The sequence below is a fragment of the Hevea brasiliensis genome, chromosome 8 (genome assembly GCF_030052815.1).
Source record: "Hevea brasiliensis isolate MT/VB/25A 57/8 chromosome 8, ASM3005281v1, whole genome shotgun sequence".
Classification (NCBI taxonomy): Eukaryota; Viridiplantae; Streptophyta; class Magnoliopsida; order Malpighiales; family Euphorbiaceae; genus Hevea; species Hevea brasiliensis.
Genome location: NC_079500.1, coordinates 9,433,224 through 9,458,730, shown reverse-complemented (window position 1 = coordinate 9,458,730; position 25,507 = coordinate 9,433,224). Strand labels below are relative to the sequence as shown.

Below are 25,507 nucleotides of genomic sequence, written 5' to 3'. Positions count from 1 at the left end.
GCATATTTTATGAAAAAGGGTTTTCAAGATTTAGAAGCTACCATTTCAACTGCAATTGAAAGTGACAACTCATTTAAGGAGAATTCTAGTTCAATTCTTGAACATGAGCCAACTCTTCATGAGAAATCAATTTCTCAAAATCGTCCACCAAAAACTCCTCGAATTGAATTACAAGAAATTGATATCTCATCTTTAGAACGTGATCCTGGAAACCGTCCAAATATGTGGGATTATCCTATCAACCAACAAGATGAAATTCGAAGAGCTTACATCAAAGCTGGACCTTATCAATTTATTATGTCTAACTATCCTCCTGATAAGAATCATCGTCGCTTTCAAGCTTCATGGTTTAAGCTCTTTCTTGAATGATTGGAATATTCTCCAACTAAAGATATAGCTTTTTATCTTCTCTGTCATCTTTTTAATAAGCCTTCTGAACGTCCTGGTTCTTGTGCATTTGTAGTTGAGGGATTCCGTACATGGAAAAAAGTAAATGATGGGAAAAACTGTGCTTTCTTCTATCATGTGGAAAAAGATCCTAACTCATTACATAAGGCTGCAGTGAAAAAGTCTAGAGATCTTATGAACCAAAATCAACATATTGAGAAGGTGATTGAAAAGCAATCTTGTCAACAAATTGAAAATAACCGTCTAAGGTTAAAAGTCTCATGTGATGCTATTAAATGGTTGACATTCCAAACTTGTGCTTTGAGAGGTCATGATGAAAGCTCTAATTCAAAAAATGGGGGCAACTTCATTGAATTGATTAAACTTTTGAGCTCCTATAATGATAAGGGAGGTATTGGAAATGGCTCCTCAAAATGCATCTTACATTTCACCCAAAGGTCAAAAGGAAATTTTACATGTCATATCTAATAAGGTACAAGATGCAATTCGCGATGAGATTGGAGATGGAAAATTTTGCATTATTGTTGATGAGGCTTGTGATGAATCAAGAAAGGAGCAAATGGCCATTGTGTTGAGATTTTTTGATAAAGATGGCTATGTATGAGAGCCTTTTTTTGATCTAATTCATGTTCTTGATATACTGCTTTAACTTTGAAAAAGAAAATTTCAGATGTTCTTGCTCGGCACAATTTGAGTATAAAAAATATTCGAGGTCAAGGTTATGATGGAGCTAGTAATATGCGTGGGGAATGGTCTGGACTACTAGCCTTATTTTTGAGCAAATGTCCATATGCCTATTACATACATTGTTTCCCTCATAGGCTCCATTTAGCATTGGTTGCGACATCTAGAGAGGTAATTTCAGGTCATCAATTTTTCTCTAAATTAACTCTTATTACCAATGTTGTTACTTCCTCTTCTAAAAGGCATGATCAATTGCAAGCCGCTCAAATTGTTGAAGTTGAGAAATTGATTGCTAATCATGAGCTTGAGATTGTTAAAGGATTAAATCAAGTTGGAACTATAAAACGGGTTGGTGATACTCGATGGAGTTCTCACTTAAGCTTTGTTAGAAGCTTAGTCATTATGTTCGAAGCGACTTATTTGGTCTTGAAAATCACAATTGTTGAAGGGGCTACTTATAGCCAAAGGGGAGATGCTGATTATGCTTATAATGTTATCACTTCTTTTGAATTTGTGTTTATTTTGCATCTTATGAAAGAAATACTTGAGATCACAGATGACCTTTGCCAAGCCTTACAGCGTAAGTCTCAAGATATTCTGAATGCAATGTGCTTAGTATCAACAACAAAAATGTTGATTCAGAAAATGAGAGAAAGTGGATGGGATTCATTGCTTGAAAGTGTGAAATTATTTTACGAGAAACATGAAATTGATATCCCTAATATGAATGCTCATTATAATTCTGGTCGAGGTAGAACTCGCAATCAAAGAGACCCAATTACATTTGAGCATTATTTTTGAGTTGATGTTTTCATTGCTACGATTGACTCACAATTGCAAGAACTAAATGTTAGGTTTAAGGAAGATATGATGGAGTCACTTATTCTTAACTCCTCTTTAGATCCAAGGGATGGTTTTAGATCATTTAGAATTGATGATGTTTTCAGTCTTGCAAATAAGTTTTATTCTAAAGATTTTTCAGAACAAGAAAAATTACATTTGAGATATCAATTAGAGCATTTTGAACTTGATATTCAACATGATTCTGAAATGCAGAAATTATCAACTATCTCTGAATTGTGCCAATATTTAGTAAAATCAAGAAAGTCAACTATTTATCCTCTTATTAATAGGTTGGTTAGACTTGTTTTGACACTTCTAGTCTCAACTGCTACTACTGAGCGAGCTTTCTCAGCTATGAGTCTTGTAAAGACTAAGCTTCGTAATAATATGGGAGATGATTTTCTTGCAAATTCCTTGATTATATATATTCAGAAAGAGATAGCTGATACTTTTAGCATTGATTCTATAATTGATGAGTTTTATGCTATGAAAGAGCGACGAGTACAGCTCAAGATGCTAAGACCTAAGTCGTAATGTATAGATAGACAAGATATAGATTATATAATTGCGCCTCTTAGATGTCTTTTTGAATGTTCCCCTATTTCCTCATGTCAACACATATGGTTGTCCTCTCTTTTTACTATGTAATTTTGTCTTGTAATTTTTACCCAGTTTTTTCACTTAACATGCTACACTTGGGATAGGAATTAAGGGAAGCCTACTAGCTTGGTTTAGTTTTGGTGTGTCCATGTTAAGTTTTTCTTGGTTTAATTATCAATGATAAAATATACATATATATATATATTTATAATATCTTTGCCCCCACCACACCCCCTCCCCCCACCCCACCTCCCCCCAACCTAAATTCCTAGTTCCGCCACTGAATATTCGTGACTGCTTTTCTCAATAATTACTTTTTTGAAAAATCAAATTTAAGTTCTCTCGATACAAATGTAGTGAACTTTACTACTATATCCAATAGAGTTATATATATGAATTGGTTTGGACATGTTCACTATATTTCATGAAACCAAACATACAATGTTTATTTTCACAGTGTTCAAATTAAAATTAATAAATTAAATTATAAAATTATATATGTTCGATTTTCACATTGAACAAATTAAGTTTAGTTTTCACAATTTTATTTCTTTTAATGCTTTTTAAGTTTTTATAATTTAATTCTTATTAAATTTTCAACATATAAATATTATTATACATTAATTAAAAAATAAATATTAATTTAAAATATAATATTTAGTAGAAAAAATAAAAAAAAAATAATATTATCCATGTGTTCTTTTAATATATCTACATGGTTCGGGTTAAATTTTCATCATATTAATTTGAAACTAAATGAAAATTTTAATTTATAATTATTTTTTAAATTATAATTAATATTTAAATATATAAAATTATAAATTTTATTTTGAATTCAATCAATTAATTAATTTTTTCAGCAATTTCTTTTTACCGATACCTGTCGACAATTTGCCGGCATGAATGAGGGTAAAAATCTCACATTAAAGGCACCCAAATCCTAATACAGATCATCAACGATAGATGTAAAGGACATCAATGTCTTTTCAACCGAAATTGGAGCGTGATTAATTAATTAATCAATTATTAAATTAGTGCATGTGAATAGTCATTAGATTGCTAAAATTTCACATTAATTACAGAATATGTGTATATAATATTTATATAAAATGAAAAATTTTAATAAAATTATTATAATTTTATTAATACGTTTGCATTTTATTTCTAAAAACTGTATAAGTATGTTCTACCTTAAGAAAAAAAAATCCAAAATTCCATCCCACTTGCTGAATATTACGAAACAGCAATGCAAATACCAAACGCACGGGCATAGTTGTCCTTTTGAAAGTAAAAAAACTAGGGGCAAAAAAGTAATTTCAACGTGAGCAAGGATTAGAGGACTAAACTAATCACATGGTTAAAGACACAGCTTAATCAATGTCTTGGAGACGGGTAGAATAGATTTAGCCATGTGAAATATAAAATTCACTCAAAATATATTTTAATTTTATTATTTTAAAATTAATAAATTTCATCATTTATTCACATTCATTTATCAATCAACACTTTAACTAGGGGTGTGCAAACGGTCGGTTCGATTCTGAACCAAACCGAACTGACAAAACCGAAAATCGAAAATAAAAAATTTTAAAAATCAAACCGAACCGATTGATAAGAGAAAATCAAATCGAATCGAATCGATAAATATCGGCTCGGTTCGGTTTTAAACTGATCAAATCGAAATTTATAAAATTTCATATTTTTAACATTAAATCTAAATAATAAAAACGTAAAAACAAAAAAAATTAGAAATCAAAACTCAAAAATCTTAAGGTTCGGTTCGGTTTTCTTTGATTTCGGTTCGGTTTGATTCGATTCGATTCAATTTGATTCAATTTTTTTTTATTTCCTATATATATTAATAATTTCGGTTCGATTCGGTTTTTTTGATTTTTTTATGAAAATAACCGAACCGAACCGATTAACCGAAATTATCAAAATTATAAACCAAACCGAACTAATTAAATTTTAAAACCAAACCAATTGAACCGAATTAATCGGTTCGATTCAATTTTTCGGTTTAAACCGAAAACTGCTCTCCCCTAACTTTAACACTTACGATAAATTATGAAACTATAATATTAATTTATATTATATTTAATTTTTGATTTTCTAAATTAAAATTTTAGATTATTTTAATTCTTAAATAATTATATTATAAAATATATTACTCTCTTAAAATATTACATTTTCTTTAATAATTTTGTAAGAATTAAAAGCAGAAATAGTAAAATTTAATTCCTTCCTATGATAAAAATGTCCTTACTCTATATCCATAAGGATGGAGACGTAGTTAAACCCATAGTTTTCAGGCTCGATCTGATTTAAAAATTACTGAAGATAAAAATTTAAGGTTTAATTAGAGTTAAATCAAAGTTAAATAGAATTATAGCGTAAATCCTGTATAATAATATTATTAATCTAATATGAATTACCATATTTAATATAAATCTCTATAAATCATGTTTATATTAAATTTAATTTAAAAAATAAATATAGTATAATTTTCTATATAAATTATATTTAAAATAAATCACTATAATATAATAACAGTTTAAAAATTAAAGAATAAAAGAGTTATTAAGTTGATTTTTTAATTTTTTAAAAGTAAATATTTAATAAAATGATATCATTTTAATTAAATTAATCGAATTAAAAAAAAATAATAAAACCTGTTTAACCTGTTAAACCCACAACTAGCCAATAGGCGTTCAGCTGGTTTGTCATATTTTTTCCAATTTTAGTGATATATTGATTTTAAAGGTAAACACTATTTGATAAATCAGTAATGGTTTTCACAGTTGGACCGCCCGGGTCGATCTGCATTTTAAAATCATGGTTAAACCTCTTTTTTCATTTCTCAATTTTAATTAAAAAAAATTCAATTTAAACCGACAAGGCTAAAATGTATTTTAAAGCAAATATAAAAAGACAATAAAGCCCCCAACTTTCCTTTCGGTCTATCCACTATTTTATTCGAAACACACATTAGATAAAAAAAATTTTAAAAAATTCAAAAAAGGGAAAAGACCAAACGAGACAGTGTCTCTGTGTAAGAGGAAACAGAAAAAGAGCCAAAGCCAAGTTGTGTCCGCTTCGACCGAACATTGAAGGCATACGCTTTGCACATAGGGAGAAGGGAAGAGGAGAGAGAAGGAGAGAGAGAGAGAGGCCACTGCGTGTATATGGTTTTCGATCCAGTTGGTATCTCTCCATTGAAGCCCTTACTTGCTGTTGCTGTTTTTGGATCCTACGGATTTGAACAGCTTAAGAACAGGTGAGTTGATTTTGATTTTGTTTTTGTTGTTGTTTTTTATGGGTGTTTGATTGGTTGGGATAATGAAGATAAATGAGGGGTTTTGAAGTGGACATGTGTGATTTTATTTTTTTTTTGGATTGTAGAAGTTTTTTTGGTTTTATCAGATCCCTTAATCTGTTATAGTTTTCACTCATTTTTGCTTTTGGCATGTTTTCTGGATGTCTAAGCAGCTAATTGGTATGTTTTTATGTTCATTTTTGTATAACATGTGTGCTTAAATTGGTATTTGGTATATGGGTATTTTGAATCATGCTGTTTTAGTGTTTGATTATTGATTTTTTTTTTTGTTTATTTGATTTTGTCCTAAATTAGTTATATTTTGGTTTTAATTTTTGTTTTATGCTATATCATTTACCCTACTTCCAGAACCAGATGTAAGCTATTCACTTTCTTTGTCTTGCACAAGGCTTTCAAATGCATTTCATTTTATTAGTTTTTGCTGCCTTGATCTTACTATTATTTCTCAGATCAGCAAAGTGAGGTTACTTGCCCAGATTCTCCACTATCAGAACCCGAAAGATGCACAATTCATTCATTTTGTAAGACGCTTACTGCTTCTGTCACAAGCACTCATGGTGGTTTCTCTGTGCTTAGAAGGCATGCAGATGATTGTCTGCCCCCGCTGGTTAGGACCTAAGTTGTTCAAATAGCGTTGCCCTTCGGATTGTACAGTGTCGTATAGGATATGTCCCAGCAGCTACCTTGGCAAGAATTGGTTGCCACAGATTTGCATGGCAATGAATGGCATTTCTGACACATCTTTTGTGGTTAGCAAGTGTTGCTTTGTATTATTGTTATTTTTTCTATATGATGCCAGATAATTATAGCTGGCAATTTGTTTACTATCGCTGCTGAAGACTTCAAGCAGTTGCTTTTATTCAGCTTCATGTTGTAGTATGTCTAATTGTTTTATTGCTCTGTTTCATTGGTGTTATTCACTGAGCATGTTATCCACCAGATTGCAGAAGAGGCAAACATGCTCAGTACTTTTGGAAATGATAGGTTTTTGAGCTAAATCAATTTCATAAAAACTTTCGTATGAAGTTATTTTTTAGCTTGTGTCAAGTGTTTTTTCTTCCTAGGAATCACATTCATTTCATGTGTATGTGTGAATATTGCATGGTTTGCATCCCACTTAAGATCTTGAGTCTTTTTATGGTGAGATGCCGTAACTACAGTAATGACCTATCCTAATTCAATTAGGTTGTGACCTGTCCATGGACCACATAAAGACCCTATTATTTGTGTCCATCTGTTTGCTCTTTGCTATTTGTTGGGTTTGACAATTTGTTTTATCATTCTATACTTAATGAAGCTAGTGAAATAATATTGTCTTAATTGTTGGGACATTGATCAAAACATCAATTGCAGGTCAACCTAGACACTACCTACTCACGACCGGGTGGAGTCTTTGTTAGTTCAAAAACCTTAGGGGCAGGTGATGCATTCATCTTCTTGAGGCAAGTTGATCATATGCATTCATCTTCTTAAGGCAAGTTGATCATACATTGTTACTTTCCTGTGCTGTGACTTTCTTGGTCTTTGTAAATTTAATTGATTGATAAGCTGTTTACAGGGGAGAGAATGGAGATCTTCGTGTTGGAGTAAGGAGGCTTATGAGACAGCAGATTAATATGCCATCTTCTGTTATATCTAGCCAAAGCATGCATCTTGGCGTTCTTGCCATGGCATCTCATGCCATTGTTACTGGAACTCTTTTTTGCGTTTTCTACAAGCGAAGGTTTTGCATTGCTAATTGTGTTTTGTCTATTTGATGATGTTTAACTCTTACATTTTTAGTTATTTGTTGCAATAATATTATCTGTGTAATCATGTTATTTTCAGAACAAGTTGTTCTGAGTTCATTGTAAGTGTCAACAAGTATCTTGAAGCTGGAGCCCCAAGCTTTCTGTTGGGATGAGGTTTAAGATGAGCTTTGAGGGTGAGGAAGTTCCTGAACGAAGGTATCATTATATACTAGATTGGCATTTAGCAATAGAGGTCAATAACACTGAGCTGCAAGTTTAGTGGCACTATTGTTGTTGTTGGAGATGATATGTCATCTGGATGGGCTGATTCTGAGTGGAGATCCTTAAAGGTTGACAACTTTTTGGATAATTTTTTTAATTTGAATTCTAAATTTATTGTATTATTGGTTTCTGAAATTTTGTTCAATTAAACATGTTGTCTTTTCTGTTTTCATGTTAGAAGTAATTCATCTTATTATCTCTTCACTTGTGGCTTGTATCATACTCTCTGCCAGGTTCAATGGGATGAACCTTCGTCAATCTGCCTCCAGATAGAGTATCACCATGGGAAATAGAACCATTTGTTGCAACTGCTCCTTCAAACCCCCAACCTGTGCAAAGGAAATCACCAGATCTGTCTGCACTTGGTATATCATCTTTCCTCTTAGCATTTTCTCATTTCATTTGTTTGTGTTGGTTTGTAATGATAACCCTGTTGGTATCTATGTGCATTAGGTAAGTGGAAACCCCCAACTGAGTCTCCTGCTTTATCCTATGGGGATTCTCAATGTGGACGGGACCTTTATCCATCTCACAATTTCTCTACAACTGCAAAGGCCAACTCTCTTGGCTTTAGTGGCAATAGTCCACACTCTAGCGTTTCCCCTAGCTCGATGTATTGGCCTAACTGGGTGGAAAGTGTTACAGATTCTTTTGTTCCAGTTATTAAAAAAGATTATGGAGAAAGGAGACAAAGCACTGGAAATGGTTTCAGGCTTTTCAGGATTCAACTTGTTGACAACTCCAATGCAGAAGAAACTTCATCATTGGCTATTGAATCTGGAATGGGTGGTGATTCCCCGGTTGTGTCTTTGGATGCTGAATCTGATAGGCATTCTGAGCCATCAAATGTTAATTGGTCCGAAATCCCTTCTGTAAGTTGTGAGCCTGAGAAATCATCCCTGAGGTCTCCTCAAGAGTTGCAAAGCTGGCAAAGCAGTAGCTGCACAAAGGTAATTCTCTTTATCCTGCATTCTCTGATTGGAATTTTTTTAAATATTATGTAAGAATTTTCAAGATCTCTTCTGATGCCTTTTAGTTTTCCATATCTCTTTGTTTCTACAAATAGAGTTAAGCATGTTAGACATTATCCATAAATAATGCAGTTAAACTGTTCGAGATTATTATTAACTTTGACATCAGATTGATTGCTTGAACATGAGTTTGCTTTCTGTAGTGATATTCTGGTTATGTACTGCCTGATCAATATGCATAATGGCCTTGGCCCATGTATTCTTTTCTAGGTTCGCATGCAAGGTATTGCTGTTGGTAGAGCTGTTGATTTGACACAGTTTGACTGTTATGAGGACTTGCTGAGGAAGCTGGAGAATATGTTTTGACATTGAAGGTGAGCTCGATGGATCAGCAAAGAAATGGCAAGTTTTCTACACTGATGATGAAGATGACATGATGATGGTTGGGGATGACCCATGGCAGTAAGCTAATTTGACAATGTCCTAATTCATTATTCTTGCAATTTATGCTAGCTTGTTGTGGGTTGCTGATGATGTCTTTTGCTTGCAGTGAGTTCTGCAGCATGGTGAGGAAGATTTTCATATATACATCAGAAGAAGTCGAGAGATTATCTCCCAAGATTAAACTTCCAGTAATGAAGAGATTAAAGCAACCACAGCTGATCCTGACACTGATGCAGCAGTTAACTCGAAGGACCAGTAATCAGTTGTCTGTCCTGGTTGATAATAACCCCATGCTATTTTACCAAGAATGTCTGTTAAGGGATTAGGAAAGGGAGTGATGAAGAAAAAGAATATGGTAAAGATCATGTTTACAGTGGTGTACATGGAATGGTCAGTGACATTTCCAGACATGCGGCACTAGATTACCGTTGAGATGGATGGCAGATGTTTGCTGAACAAGTCATTCGTGGAGAGTGAGACTGTTATATCTAAAAATAGGTTTTGGGGTTTTACTTTGCATTATTTTTCAAGGGAATCCTATAGTGCTTGCTTGTTTGGATTCAAGTAGGCTGAAAAAGTTTGTCCATTCCACCTCTTCTGCTCAGCCAATGAAGAAAAGAGAAAATTCAGTTTCTCTTATTTTTGCCTGTTTCTTTTGAATGTTTATTGTTTACCCTCGGGCAAGTGTTGCCTTTTGTATTATATAAAGCACATATAGCCTTCTTATCACTTCCTTTCCATCACACATACTTGCCTTCATCTTCCCTCAATTAAAAGAGAAAATTTTATGTAGTTTTGATGAGGTCCTCTAGAATTAGAGTTGCAACAAGAACAGAGATGGTCTTTGATGGATGGTGACCTTATTGGGGGCTAACCCAGCTCCTCATTGTCCTTTTGTTGAAGGTATGCTGGACAAGTGGGTGGGCAACGGTAAAAAGATGTGAAGATTTTGTAACTAGGAAGTTGAATACTTCCCAAAGGTTTATGGAATGCTTTAATGATTCTTCAGCCCACCATTAAGCATTGCTCTTCTTCCCCATTGTGCTAATGCATCCAATGCTTTAGCTTTTTGTATATTCACAATTGCAAAACCAAGAAAACCTCAAATTCCAACAAGTTGTTGATGTATGCATTTTATATCATCATTTAGGTATAATTTTTGCACATAATTTATCATTGTTCATAGCTATTACTATAGATATTGGCATATATTTAGTCAATTTTGCCTTTTTATACTTTTTAGTTTAATTTTTGGAATTTATTTGTTTTGTAGGTTAAATTTGGAGAATTTTGGTGTATTTTGATCAGAGCAGCCATTTGGAAGAAATTAGAGTTTAATTGTAAAATTTTGAAGTTGAGTTAAAAAAACCGAAAATTACACAACCTGTGATACAAGTACAACCTGTGACACAGCTTGTGTCACAGGTTGTGTCATTGTCAGATATGAAGTTTTTCTTGGGCAGAACCCACAACCTACGACACAAGGCGCGACACAACCGATTCAGCTTGTGTCGTTTTAATGACAATGGCTGACGTGGCACTTTCGTCTCTATGATTTAATACATTACTTTCTCCAGAATCTTTTGCCTTTTTATCCATTTTATGGCAGACCTCTGAACTGTATAAAAATTTATTTTTCTCTTTCTTTGAACAAGGAGAAAAATAAGGAGATTTTGCAAGAGAATGAGAGACGAAGGAGAGAAGCATGTGAAATCTAGTCTTACTACAACAAAAGGGACGCCTTTTGCAACGTTCCAGCAGCAGATTCTTCATCATTTTACTGGGTTTTTCTGTTCCTTAACTTAGATTTTCATTATTTCTTCATTTCTATACATGGGTTTGTCTTGAAATCATGATTTGTGAGTAGATCTTTGAGATTCTAGAGATGAGTTTGTAAATATTGTTTTCTATTATGGTTTTTGAACTGATTTAGTCATTTAAATGAGATTTGTTGCATTTTGATTTATAGCTTGTGAATTTATTGTCTTGCTTGATGAATGGGCCCTCATTAAGTTAAGTTTTAATCCTTGACAGATGGATTGAAAAGTGAATCTTTGGGATAGATAATCTTGCATTAAGCTTAATTTTCTTGGTGTTAGAGATAAGCTAAGACAATTAAAGGGGACTTTCAAAAATCAATTAGAGCTTTAATTGGGTTTTTGTCAGGTTTGAAATACCGTAAAAACATGGTTTGATTTGATGAATACTAACTTTGAAATGCTTGAAAAATGTTTCAAAGAACTAAGAATTGATTTCCCTCAAAATTGCAATTCTCATGTGTTTGGCTAAATTGGGGATAAACCACATGCAAACAATATTGAAAACCCTATTTCTAGAATCACTTTAATTTTTATTGAATTTAGATTCAATTCTTTCCAATTTCATAATTAGCAATTTCAATTTAAATTTTGGTAATTTAGTCTAATTAATTTAGTTAATTGTTTGATTTAGTTTAAATTCCTCAAATACCAATTTTAATTTTAAATTTCATTTTTAATATTTTTAAATTTTATCATTCTAATTAGCTTATCATTTTATTTCCAATTTAAACACAATTCCCTGTAAGAACGATATTATTTTTAAAACTATACTACTGTGACCCGTGCATTGCGGAAGCTATTTCATAGCTAACATCAAGTTTTTGGCGCCGTTGCCGGGGAATTGTTTGTTTTTAAGTTGGATTTTAATTATTTTAAGTTGATTAGAATTTTTATTTTCTTTTATTTTCACTGCTGTTCCTTGTGTTTTTCAGGTACTTTTCTTGTTTATGAGACGATCGAAAAGCACAAGTGGTACTCAATTGTTGTTCAACCCTGAAATTGAAAAATTATGTCGAGCCAACAAAAAGGAATCTAAGAGGAGAAAGGAAAAAGAAAAAGAAGAACAACAAAGGTTTGAGCAAGAGGAGAAAATTGAAAATATGGATAATCAAAATAGAGCTATTGGTGAAAATAATGGAGGAAATGAGCAAAACAAGCAGAATGAAGTTGTTAATCAAAATGATCCTCAGAGAAGATCCATGTTAGATTATGCTTTTCCTAGATGTGCAGATGTGAGAGATAACAGACCTATCATTGGAGCTAATCAATTTGAGTTAAAGACTGGTCTCATTCAAATGGTTCAGAATTCACAATTTGGAGGTAGTCCACTTGAAAATCCTTATTCTCATTTGAAGAAATTTTTGATGATATGTGGCACACAAAGACAGTCTGGAGTTTCAGATGAAGTGATTCGGCTCACCTTATTTCCATTCTCTCTTCGGGATTCAGCATTAGAGTGGTATGACTCACTTCCACAAGCTACTATATCTACTTGAGAGCAGTTATCTCAGGCTTTTCTATCTCAGTTTTTCCTACCTGGGAAGACCACTCATTTGAGGAATTTGATGGTAGCTTTTAAACCAAGGGATGATGAAACTTTGTATGAATCTTGGATGAGATTTAAGGAGCTTGAAAGGCAATGTCCTTATCATGAAATACCCAAATGGATGATTGTTCAGAATTTCTATATCAGAGTTACTCCAGCCATAAGAAACACAATTGATTCACAAGCAGGAGGAGATTTCATGAGAATGACAAGTGAAGAACGCTATGATCTATTAGAGAAGATTTCTCATAATACCCATTTATGGGGAAATCCTAGAGCACTTGAGCCAAAGAAGGCTGGGATTTATGAACTTGACTCAGTTTGCTATATGAATGCAAGATTTGATCAGTTAACGTAGCTTCTTAGTGATTTTTGCACAAAGGCAACAACCTCAACTCTACAACTATGCAACAAGTTGCTTACACAGATAGAACCCAAAGTTGTGGAGTTGATTACTCTTCTTATGGTGATGATTATTTGTAAGAACAAGCTGTTTATGCAGGAGGTTATCAACAGAAACCTATGGGAAATTCTTACTCTAATGTGAATAACTCAATATGGAGACCACAAGCAACTTTTACTCAACAAGGTCAAAGCTCAAATTATGCTCATAACCAGCAGTATATGCAGCAAAATAGGTCTCAGTTTCAGCCTCAATTTCAGCCCACAAGGCAGCCACAACCTGGATATCAAGCAAGAGCACAACAATCCCTTCCACCTCATGAACCGAAGCCAACCTTGGAAAGCATGATGGAGAAATTTTTTCCTAAACAAAGCAAGATGAATAGCAAATTGGAGGAAGAAATGCAACACATGAGACAAACCATGGATCAATTACAAGCCCACAATCGTATGTTGGAGACTCAATTGGCTCAACAAGCAAGCTCATTAGGAAGTAAATCCTATGGCAAACTACCTAGTCAACCACAAAACCCTCATGAACAATGTAAGGTTGTGGCCTTGAGAAGTGGTAAGAAAGTTGGTCAAAAGAGTGAAAACAAGAGAGAAGAAAAAGAGAGCACAAAAGAAGAAAATTCAGTTGAGAGCAAGAAAAATGAAAAAGAAGAAGAAAGCAAAAGTGAGCAAGATGAGGGAGAGAAACCATACATCCCACCTGAGCCTTACAAGCCCACCCTTCCCTACCCTCAAAGATTCATCAAGCATAAGCTAGACAAACAGTTTGGCAAATTCCTTAAAGTGTTAAAGAAATTGTATATCAATGTGCCATTTACTGAGGCACTATCCCAAATGCCAAGTTATGCAAAGTTTTTTAAGGAGATTCTTGCCAACAAGAGAAGGCTAGAAGATTATGATACTATCAACTTGGGAGAGTAATGCAGTGCTATAATTCAGAAGAAGTTACCTCCCAAACTCAAAGATCCGGGTGTGTTTTCCATTCCTTGTCATATAGGTGATAATTGTGTGGCAAATGCCTTATGTGACCTTGGAGCTAGTGTCAGCCTAATGCCACTTTCAATATATGAGAAGTTGAATATGGGAGAGTTGAAGCCCACAAACATGTATCTTTCATTGGATGACCGTTCAATTAAGTATCCAGAAGGCATTCTAGAAAATGTGCCTATCAAGGTTGGGAAATTCTACATTCCGATGGACTTTGTCATTTTAGATATGGAAGAAGACACAAAAATTCCTATCTTACTGGGAAGACCCTTTTTGGCAACAGCTGGTGCATTAATTGATGTAAAGGGCGAGAAATTGACACTTAGAGTGGGAGATGATCAAATGATATTCAACATCAATCCAGCTATGAAAAGGAAACATAAAGAAGTTGAGTCTTGTTTGCGGGTAGACAATATTGATGAGATTGTTCAAGAGCATTTCAGAAAAAGCTATCCACAAGACCCTCTTGAAAATTGCTTAGTCCATGGTGGGAGCATTGATGATGACAATCACAACATAGCTGCTTTTGCACAACACTTGGAAACCTCTGAAGCCACAATTTTTCAGCTAGAAGAAATGCAAACTTTGGAGATTAAACCACCATCATTAAAGGTAGAGGATGCCTCAAAGGTAGATCTTAAACCTCTTCCTTCCAACCTCAGGTATGCTTTTCTTGGACCCAATGGAACATATCCTGTTATAATTAATGCATCTTTGATTGATATTGAGATTGACAAATTGTTGAGAGTTTTGAGAGAATATAGGAGAGTTTTGGGTTATACAATTGATGATATAAAGGGAATTAGTCCAACAGTGTGTATGCATAGGATTTTCATAGAGCCAAATAGTAGACCTTCTATTGAACACCAAAGAAGATTGAATCCTACAATGAAGAATGTTGTGAAAAAAGAAATGCTGAAATTACTAGCTGCTGAAATTATTTACCCCATTTCTGACAGTGAGTGATTTAGTCCTGTGCATGTTGTACCAAAAAAAGGTGGGGTGACAGTTGTTAAAAATGAGACTAATGAATTGATACCCACTAGAACTGTTACAAGCTGGAGAATGTGCATAGACTATAAGAAGTTGAACAATGCTACAAGAAAAGACCATTTTCCCCTTCCTTTTATGGATCAAATGTTACAGAGATTAGCCAAACATTCTTATTTTTTTTACTTAGATGGATATTCTGGTTTCTTTCAAATTCCAATCCATCCTGATGACAAAAAAAAAAACTACCTTTACCTGTCCCTATGGCACCTTTGCCTATCGAAGGATGCCATTCGGATTGTGTAATGCGTCTGCCACCTTTCAAAGGTGCATGATGGCCATCTTTTCTTATTTTATTGAAAAAATTATGGAGGTCTTTATGGATGACTTTTCAGTATATGGCACTAATTTTGATTTATGCTTGACTAATTTATCTAAAATCTTGTAGAGGTGTGCTGATAATGATCTGGTGTTGAATTGGGAGAAATGCCACTTTATGGTCCAAGAGGGGATCGTTTTAGGGCATTTGATCTCAAATAGGGGAATAGAAGTAGATAGAGCCAAAATAGAAATTATTGAAAAATTGCCCCCTCCAACCACTGTCAACGGAGTGCGGAGTTTTCTTGGACATGCCGGATTTTACTGGTGATTTATTCAAGATTTTTCTAAACTTACTAAACCCTTAAGAAATCTTTTGAATCATGATGTTAAATTTGATTTTAATGAAGATTGTATGGTTGCTTTTTGCAGGTTAAAAACGGCATTAACAACAACTCCTATCATGCAACCCCCGGATTGGACTTTGTCATTCGAAATCATGTGTGATGCAAGCGAGTTTGCTGTTGGAGATGTCCTTGGCCAGCGTAAAGATAGAAAACCTTATGCCATTTACTATGCAAGCTGAACCCTTGATGAAGCTCAAGTTAATTATGCTACAACTGAAAAGGAGTTCCTTGCGGTAGTATTTGCACTCAATAAGTTCCGTTTTTATTTGGTCAACTCAAAGGTAATAGTTTTCACTGATCATGCAACAATAAGGTATTTAATGAGCAAGAAAGAAGCTAAATCTAGGTTGATTAGATGGATTTTGTTACTTCAAGAAATTGATTTAGAAATAAGAGATAAAAAATGTGTTGAGAATGTGGTGGCTGATCACCTTTCTAGGATAAAAACTGAAAATAAAGATGATGATATTGTGCCAATTGATGAGTTTTTTTATGAATGAGCAGTTGTATGTGTTCAAATCTGCACTTCCATGGTTTGCTGATATTGTGAATTATTTGTTTTGTGGTGTCTTGCCACCTGATTTATCTTGGCCGCAAAAGAAAAGATTTTTGCATGATGTTAAATTTTATTCTTGAGAAGAGCCACTTTTGTTTAGGAGATGTAATGATGGAACAATTAGGAGATGTATACCAGAGGAAGAAATAAATGATGTTATTTACCATTGTCATTCCTCTGAATATGGTGGTCATTGTAGTGTCTCAAAAACTGTTGAAAAAGTCTTGACATCAGGTTTTTATTGGCCTAATATGTTTAAACATGTGAGAGACTTTGTAAGCAAGTGTTATAGGTGTCAAAGTGTAGGCAATATTTCCAAGAGAGATGAGATGCCCCAACAGTCTATATTAGAAGTTGAATTGTTTGATGTGTGGGGAATTGATTTCATGGGGCCATTTCCATCCTCTTATGGGAATAAATATATCTTGGTAGGGGTGGACTATGTATCTAAATGGGCAGAAGCTATTGCTACACCTACCAATGATGCAAAAGTTGTGACGAAATTTCTGAAAAAATTTATTTTGACCAGATTTGGTGCCCCACGTGCCATAATCAGTGATGGTGGTAGCCATTTTTGCAATCACCAATTTGAAAAATTGATGAGAAAGTATGGGGTAAAGCATAGGATTGCCACACCATATCACCCTCAAACAAATGGCCAAGTAGAAATCACAAATAGAAAACTTAAGCAAATCTTGGAGAAAACTGTCAGCAAGTCTAAAAAAAATTGGTCCCTTAAGTTAGATGACACTCTTTAAGTATATAGAACAGCCTTTAAAACCCCCATAGGAACTACACCTTATAGGTTAGTTTTTGAGAAATCATGACATTTACCCGTAGAGTTAGAACATAAAGCTTATTGGGCCATAAGAGCAATCAATTTTGATTTATAAGCTGCTGGACACAAAAGATTTTTGCAATTTGATGAGTTAGAAGAATTGAGACTTGATGCTTATGAAAATGCTAGGATCTATAAAGAAAGAACTAAAAAATGGCATGATAAGGATATCAAGAAAAATGACTTTAAAGAAGGAGATTTGGTGCTCTTATTCAATTCAAGGTTGAAATTTTTTTCAGGAAAATTAAAATCAAGGTGGTCAGGTCCATTTAAAGTTGTGAAAAGTTTTCCCTCATGGTGCTGTGGAAATTTTTGGTGAAAAATCTGATAATTTCAAGGTAAATGGGCAAAGGTTGAGGCATTATTCAGTTGGTGAGCCAATTGAGAAGATAGCAACCTGCTATCTCTCTCATTCTCCATAAAATTTTGATTGAGTAAGGTCAAACTAAAGACCTAAACTTAGCATTTCTGGCCATAACCCACAATTTTTCATTGATTTTTTATTTCTTTCATATATTTGTTTTAAGTTTTTCTATACTCTTTATTTAGAATTTGACATTGTTCTGATTTTCTTGTGCAGATGGGATATAATTCATTGCAAGCAAATGAGCATTAGTCATTCTATTTTAGTTCTAGTTTTAAATTTCAGCTTTAAATTTTAGTTTTAAATTTGTTCCCTTGTACTTTTCATCTTTCTATTGTTGAATATTTGCCGGTGGATTTTGTAGGACTCATTGCTCTTTTTGTTAATTTTAAGAGGAAGTTTTTCCAAACTTTGTCATCTTTGCTTAAAAAGAAAATTATTTGAATGTGGATGTGTGAATTGGTGCTTTGAAAATTTTTTAATGAGTGTTTGATGAACATAGCAGGTTGAGCAATTAGAATTCATATTATGAAGGTCTGATCACTTGAAATCTAATTTGTTTCAATTTTTAAGGTACTGTGTAATTTTGTCAAATTTGGGTAGAAAATTTCACAACCTGCGGCACAATCGATTTTGGTTATGTCGTAGCTTGTGTTCACTGGGCACAATTTGGGCAGAAGGTTTCACAACTTACGGTACAATCGATTTTAGTTGTGTCGTAGCTTCTGTTCACTGGACACAATTTGGGCAAAGAGTTTCACAACTTCCGGCACAACTTCTATCCCTGTGTTCTAACTTGTGTCGTTTATTTGGTTTTGTAGGTTGACAACCCAATTCACCAGAATGGGCCCGCGACCAACCCCATGCCCAAAAAGCTCACTAACCCATTTTTATTTTTTTTAAAAAAACCACTAACTAACTAAACCAAACCCATTGCCCATAGCCCATTTAACTAAACCCATACCCAAAAGCCCATTATTATTTTCTTTTTACCAACAGCCTATAACTAATTACCAAAACTCAAAGCCCATAACCAAATTCAAAACCCCTCAATTTTAATCAACCCAAACCCATACCCGATAACCCCACTACCTCCCTCTTTCTCTCGCCATAACCCCCGACACAACCCATGCCGCTCCTTCCTTCAGGCCACAACCTCCGCCATCCACAATCCACAACCACATTTTTCTTCTTCTTCTTCTACTCCTTCGTATTCTTCTTCTTCCTCATTTTTTTTTTTGCTCCCTCTCTTCCATTTTCGCCATGACCGATTCCCCTCTTTCCTTCGAAAACTCCCCTCCCTATTCCTCACACCCTATGCCACAACCTCCACCCACCCACCCCATGGATACTGACTCGCCGGCAGCCCATTCTGGTGATGCCCCTATTGGTACATACAAGAAGAAGAAAGCCAAGAGTATTAAGCCACACAAAACCACAAGCGGCACAAAGAGAAAGAAACCCGAACAGCCCACCCAGCCTCAACCAGTCCAGCCACCTACTTTTGCCATACCTGGTGCTCGCATTGGAATCCCGAGATCAGCGGTAAAGCGCCCAGGGAAATCTTCAGGTAACCCCACTATTCCTTCATCTGTACCTACTGCCAGACAATGGGTGTTGCCTACTGCCAAAATGAAGAAAAATAAGACAAGAATTGAAACTAAAGAAATTGTTCAGACTCGATTTTTGGATGTGTTTACACTTAAGTCTTTGAATATATATGATGAAATGTAGAATTTGTTGGATGCTTTGGGTTGGGTGAGATTTGTTCATAAAAAGGAATTGGTTTACCCCACTCTAGTACAGGAATTTATGGCCTCCCTATCCACTAGTAAGCATAAATATGAATTGGATCATAACTTGACAATGAACTTTAGATGCCTAGGTCAAGATAGGGTACTGTCCATGAATGACTTTCATCATATATTCGGGTTCCCCACTGATGGTTTGATTAAAATGCCTACCAGTAGAAGGGACTATAATGGGCATGAATTCTGGTAGCAAATAGCACCCTTAGCAGGTGTTTTCAAACCTGGGCACAGTAAGGCCTCTAAAATTGAGAGTCACTCCTTGCGATTGCTTCAAAGGTTAATTGCAAACACAATTTTAGGAAGAGGAGCAAGTGTTGGCACAATGTCTCAGTATGATCTTTTTTTTTTTTTGTGGTGTGCCAAAACTAGTAAAAAGGTTTCACTTGGTTATTACTTTTGCCGCCATGTGCTCCATCGAACTACTAGGGGTACTGATAAGATTGTGTTTAGAGGTTTGGTCACACCCATTGCACACTATTTTGGTTTTGACCCTCAAGTTCATAGGTGTGCTGCCATCACAACTAGCTTGCTGTATTTGGATGGACCTCATTTGGCCAACCAAAAATTCTGTGTTAAAAATGAGGCTACACAGCTTTATGAGATTCCAGCAACAGCAGCAACACCACCAGGCTCCCCTACTGCAATTAGCTCCTCTTCACCATCTGAGCAGCCTTCTACACAACCTCCATGCCAGGCTCCACCAGCTACACAGCCTACTTCATCAACAGCTTCTGGACCCTCCATGGCAACCCTCCTGACATTCATGGAGAATCTCAGTGATGAGATCTACTCCTTTCGTCAGATGACAGATGTCTCTTTTCAGACATTAAGGGATTTAGCTGATATATATTTAGATAGGAGTGCTGAAATGCAAGACGAGTTAAAAGCCATGCGAGCTAAGCTAGAGCAGATAGAAACTAACCAGGCGCTCATTTTGAGCATCATTTTTCCACAGCAACCACCAAAAGCACCACCACCTCCACCAGATGGCAAGGGCAAAGGAGTTATCATTCGTAACTGATCAGCTTTTAGTTTCAGTTTACATATTTCATGTCTTTATTTTAGTTGCTTCATTAATTAGTGTTTTTAGCGACTTGTTTAGTTAATATTTTGCTTGTGTTACTTTTCTTTTATTTAAAACATTTGCTTATTCAGCATTTTTTTTTAGTTACTTATAAGTACATTTTTTTTATTTTGAATCTTTAGTGCTTTTCTCACTTGCTTTTGATATGCTACTTCGGAATTTCACTTGATGAGTGGGTATCTCATGGTTATATTTTTTTTGAAGCTTAACCTCTCTATTTCAACTTTTTGAGTTTAATTGCTTTAATGGATTCCATTCCACTATTTCTTTTGCAATGAGTGCAGCAGCTATCCAAATTTTATTTAATTAAATTGGCTGCACCTTCAATGAGGTAACAATTCTTATATCAACTTGTGTCATTTTCAGCATAAGTTGTGCTACCACTTATGAAATAGGTTACCTCTTATCCACTTTAGGCTTACATATCCATTCTTTATGCACATATTAGCCACCTATTTTCTGCACAGTATTTGAGAGAACTCATTGAATTTATAGCCAAAATTTTCCATCCCTTGCAATCTTTTAACATTAAGGACAATGTCCATTCTGAGTATGGGAGAGAGGGTAAATTTTTTGTAAAAATTATTTTTCCTTTTCATTTGCATATAGTGACATACTCATTCATTAATTCATACTTGTACATATTCACATATATACACTGCATATAGCTTCATATACTTAGTTATGCATACTTAGTTGCATATAGGTTCATTATACATTTATACATTTATGCATTTCATTTATTCATTTAAAATTTTCAGATTTTTTAAACCAGTCTTTGAATTCCAGAAGTTGCTTATTTAAGCAATCTAACTTGCCTTTAGATGGTTAGTGGAATGAAAGTTTCCAATTGGGTACAAAGTCTTAAGCATTATTCTTTCTCTTACTTAATAGCTGAAATTAATATATTCATTTTGGTAAGCAGATTCTGATTAGTTATTTTGAGTTTTTGAGTGTCTGAATAAGCCTTTAAGGAAGAAAATGGTCATTGTCGTCTCACCATTCCTAGAACAAGCATATTAGATCTTTCAAAGCGAAATTTTTAACTTGCATTTGATAAGAATATGATTTCGGCATTCCTTCATATTTTAAATCTCATATTTACCTTAATTTCATTTCAACCCTTGCAAACCCCCCCTTGAACCTTAATTCTCTAATTTTTTTGGAACCCAAATCATTTACCTAGCCATAAAAACTAAACACTACCGCCTATTTGTGAGAATAATATTTTAGCAATTAAGTGCACATAGAAAAAAAACTTGGAGGATTGAAAAATTTTGAAAAGTGCTAGAGTAATTGTGAAAAGCTGATAAAAAAAAAGGGTCACCAAAATATCCCAAAGGTAATTTTGGGTGTGACATGAAATAGGGACAAGTACAAAATTAAAAGAGTATAAAAAGTAGTCCTTTTATATAATTATTGTGATAGCACTTGAGATTCATTGTGAATTTCTTTCCTCTTGATTTAAAAGAAAAAAAAATATTATTAAAAAAATGATTAAAAAAAAAAAGAATATTGGATGCACTTTTAGTTTCATGATTAATATTATTCTCATATTTTATTTTCCTTATTCCCTTTCTTTGTTAACCATAATTTTACCTTATTTGACCCTATTACAACCCTTAAAAGACCTAATGATTCTTTGAAAAATGCTTGTTACATTAGCAGAGTTAGATCTTTTATGCTTGCATATGGGTTTGGCAATAATAATCCTCTATACATTACTCACCATCTATTTGAGACACATCGGCTATCTATTTCATTTAGGTTTGTTTAGGCACAATTAACTCTTGTAGCTGGTTGGTATTTGTTGCTTGGGTTGATTGGTTAATTCTTAGTTATTCTGTAATTGTTGAGAGTGATTGCTTTATTCTTTGTGCTTTGCTGGTGGAAATTTGGAATGTTGGTGGCTAGAGGTAAGTTGGTGGTTTGGATTAGTGATTTTTGTGTTTTCAAATACTGATTCTATTCCCTTTCAAATGAGTTTTAATGAATTTTTGCTTGGGGACAAGCAAGAGTTTGAGTATGGGGGAATTTGATACATGCATTTTATATCATCATTTAGGTATAATTTTTGCACATAATTTACCCTTGTTCATAGCTATTACTATAGATATTAGCATATATTTAGTCAAATTTGCATTTTTACACTTCTTAGTTTAATTTTTGGAATTAATTTGCTTTGTAGGTTAAATTTGGAGAATTTTGGTGTATTTTGATCTGAGCAGCCGTTTGGAAGAAATTAGAGTTGAATTGCAAAATTTTGAAGTTGAGTTAAAGAAACCGAAAGTTGCACAACCTGTGACACAACTTGTGTCACAGGTTGTGTCATTGTCAGATATGAAGTTTTTCTCGGACAGAAGGTTTCACAACCTGCGACACAACCGATTCAGCTTGTGTCGTTTTAATGAAAATGGCTGACGTGGCACTTTCGTCCCTCTGATTTAATACGTCACTTTCTCTAGAATCTTCTGCCTTTTTACTCATTTTAGGGCAGACCTCTGAACCATATAAAAACTTCTTTTTCTCTTTCTTTGAACAAGGAGAAAAACAAGGAGATTTTGCAAGAGAAGGAGAGACGAAGGAGAGAAGCACGTGAAATCTGGTATTGCTGCAGCAAAAGGGACGCCTTCTGCAACATTCCAGCAGCAGATTCTTCATCATTTTACTGGATTTTTCTGTTCCTTAGTTTAGATTGTCATTATTTCTTCATTTTTATACTTGGGTTTGTCTTGAAACCATGATTTGTGAGTATATCTTTGAGATTCTAGAGATGGGTTTGTAAATATTGTTTTGTATTGTGATTTTTGAACTGATTTAGTCATTTAAATGAGATTTGTTATTACTTTTGAGCTTGCTGCCTTGCTTGATGAATGGGCCCTCATTAAGTTAAGTTTTAATCATTGATAGATGGACTGAAAAGTGAATGTTTGGGATAGATAATCTTGCAATAAATTTAGTTTTCTTGGTGTTAGAGATAAGCTAAGAGGATTAAGGGGACTTTCAAAAATTAATTAGAGCTCTAATTGGGTTTTTGTCAAGTTTGAAATACCGTAAAAGCAGGGTTTGATTTGATGAATACCAACTTTGAAATGCTTGAAAAAGATTTCAAAGAACTAAGAATTGATTTCCCTCAAAATTGCAATTCTCATGTGTTTGGCTAAATTTGGGATAAACCACATACAAACAATATTGAAAATCCAATCTTTAGAATCACTTTAATTTTTATTGAATTTAGATTTAATTCCTCCCAATTTCATAATTAGCAATTTTAATTTAAATTTTGGTAATTTAGTCTAATTAATTTAGTTAATTATTTGATTTAGTTTAACTTCCTCAAATACTAATTTTACTTTTAAATTTTATTTTTAATATCTTTAAATTTTACCATTCTAATTAGCTTATAATTTTATTTTCAATTTAAACACAATTTTCTGTGGAAACGATATTATTTTTAAAATTATATTACTATGACTTGTGCACTCGCAGAAGCTATTTTACGGCTAACATCAGTCGTACGCTGTTACAGAGTTATAAAAGGCGCGCCTGAGAGGTGATGGAGGCTCAAGCATGGATGCGCCTCACGCAAAGAAGACGGAAAAGAAGAGATGTTGGTCAAGAAGCATGTAAAAGAAGGAAAAGAAGAGAGGTTGGTCAATGAGGATAAACGCCAATGGTGAGATTAATAATAATAATAATAATAATACTAAAAGGCAAGCGCTATATATGGAATGCACCTCACGTAAAGAAAAAAAAAAGGAAAAATCGACATGAAAAATTGATGTTGGTCAACAAGGATGAGCGCTGACGGTAGGAAGATGATGATGATGATCATCATCATCATGATTGCAATCATTGGTCTGTGATTAAGGAAAAAACTTGCAAAATGAAAAAAATATATATTTTCATTTAATTTTTCACATGAAAAATTTTATTGTTTTAATTAAGAGTGAGACGACATAAAAATCTAATTAATGAAATTAAACGCCATATAAGTTTTGTATTTTAATAAATTAATTATTATAATAGTGTTGAAATAATTTATTTTGCGAAATAAATATGTATTTCACCAAAAATGAAAATAATAATAATAATAATAATAATGTCATTTTTCTTAGTCATGAAGCTAAAGATATATTACGTGTAAAAGAAAATTAAAGTAAATGTCCATATCATATGAATTATTGATTCATATGAATAAATAATTCAGTAAGTGGCCTCTTTTATTATTATTATTATTATTAGTATTATTATTATTTTATTTTTGATAAATTTTTCATATTTAACACTTTATCGTGCTCAAGTTCACGTCTTATGTCTCGCGTCACAGGTATGTCAGATCTTGTTTGATTAAGATTAACTTTACCTCTTTTTAATCAACGAAAAATATTTATATTTAATTTATTTTTTTTAATATTAATTAAAAAAATTAATATTAATAATGAGATTTATTATATTTTTTACATAATCCTGAAAATTTAGAAACTCAGAAAGTTTAAATTCTCAAAAAGTATTGGAATTTAATTTGTTTAGTTGACAATTACACAAAGAAGTTGTGATTTTTCACTTACTTGACTATACAGTAAGTAAATTATTGAATTACACATAATTTTTTTTTCTCAAAAATAAAGAACATTAGCGCACGAGTAAGAGATAAAACTACACTGTTGTTAAAATTATAGCAATATTAGTAAAATTATTAATCATATATAATTTAAATATATTCTCATCACATAATGTAAAATTTCAAAGAATTAATTTTTTAGTACATTCAACTCACTTACGAACCTCAAACAGGGCTAACTAAGTAGTTCACGAGAAAAAAGGTCTCACCTTCCTATTTTATCCTTTTGTCTTTTGATCTCTTTCTCGGTTCTTCTAATTTTTTTTTAATTGGTTATCACCCCTATGCTTTGCTTGGGTTTTTTTGACGATGGGTTATCATCTTTATGCTTTTTTTTTTTAATTAATTTTTTTTTTAATTTCAATTATCACCTGCCTACTTTTCTTTCTTTCTATGCTTTACTTGTTTTTTTTTCTTTTTTTTTGAGCATAATATGTTAATTATTATGT

At 33.5% G+C, this 25,507-nt stretch overlaps 1 protein-coding gene, 1 non-coding gene and 1 pseudogene across 2 annotated transcripts; 2 read left to right on the top strand and 1 right to left on the bottom strand.

Annotated features, from left to right (window-relative positions):
- Positions 1-9: 9 nt before the first annotated feature.
- On the top strand, positions 10-2,469 carry LOC110667523 (uncharacterized). Its single transcript, XM_058150640.1, has 5 exons — positions 10-328; positions 464-656; positions 796-1,006; positions 1,069-1,843; positions 1,934-2,469. The coding sequence occupies exons 1-5, from the start codon at positions 10-12 to the stop codon at positions 2,467-2,469; spliced, it is 2,034 nt and encodes a 677-aa protein (XP_058006623.1).
- Positions 2,470-5,720: 3,251 nt separating this feature from the next.
- LOC110667559 (auxin response factor 1-like) lies at positions 5,721-9,579 on the top strand (annotated as a pseudogene).
- Positions 9,580-12,669: 3,090 nt separating this feature from the next.
- On the bottom strand, positions 12,670-12,776 carry LOC131182740 (small nucleolar RNA R71). Its single transcript, XR_009151000.1, has one exon. It is a non-coding gene; the product is annotated as a small nucleolar RNA R71 (small nucleolar RNA).
- Between the last annotated feature and the right edge of the window lie 12,731 nt (positions 12,777-25,507).

What these genes read in the sequence shown, in the direction of transcription:
- LOC110667523 (XM_058150640.1), top strand. Translation starts at nt 10, where the DNA reads ATGAAAAAGGGTTTTCAAGATTTAGAAGCTACCATTTCAACTGCAATT. An exon ending in TTTTTGATAAAGATGGCTAT is followed by an intron (nt 1,007 to 1,068) that starts GTATGAGAGCCT and finishes ACTTTGAAAAAG; the next exon opens with AAAATTTCAGATGTTCTTGC. An exon ending in TCATTATAATTCTGGTCGAG is followed by an intron (nt 1,844 to 1,933) that starts GTAGAACTCGCA and finishes CACAATTGCAAG; the next exon opens with AACTAAATGTTAGGTTTAAG.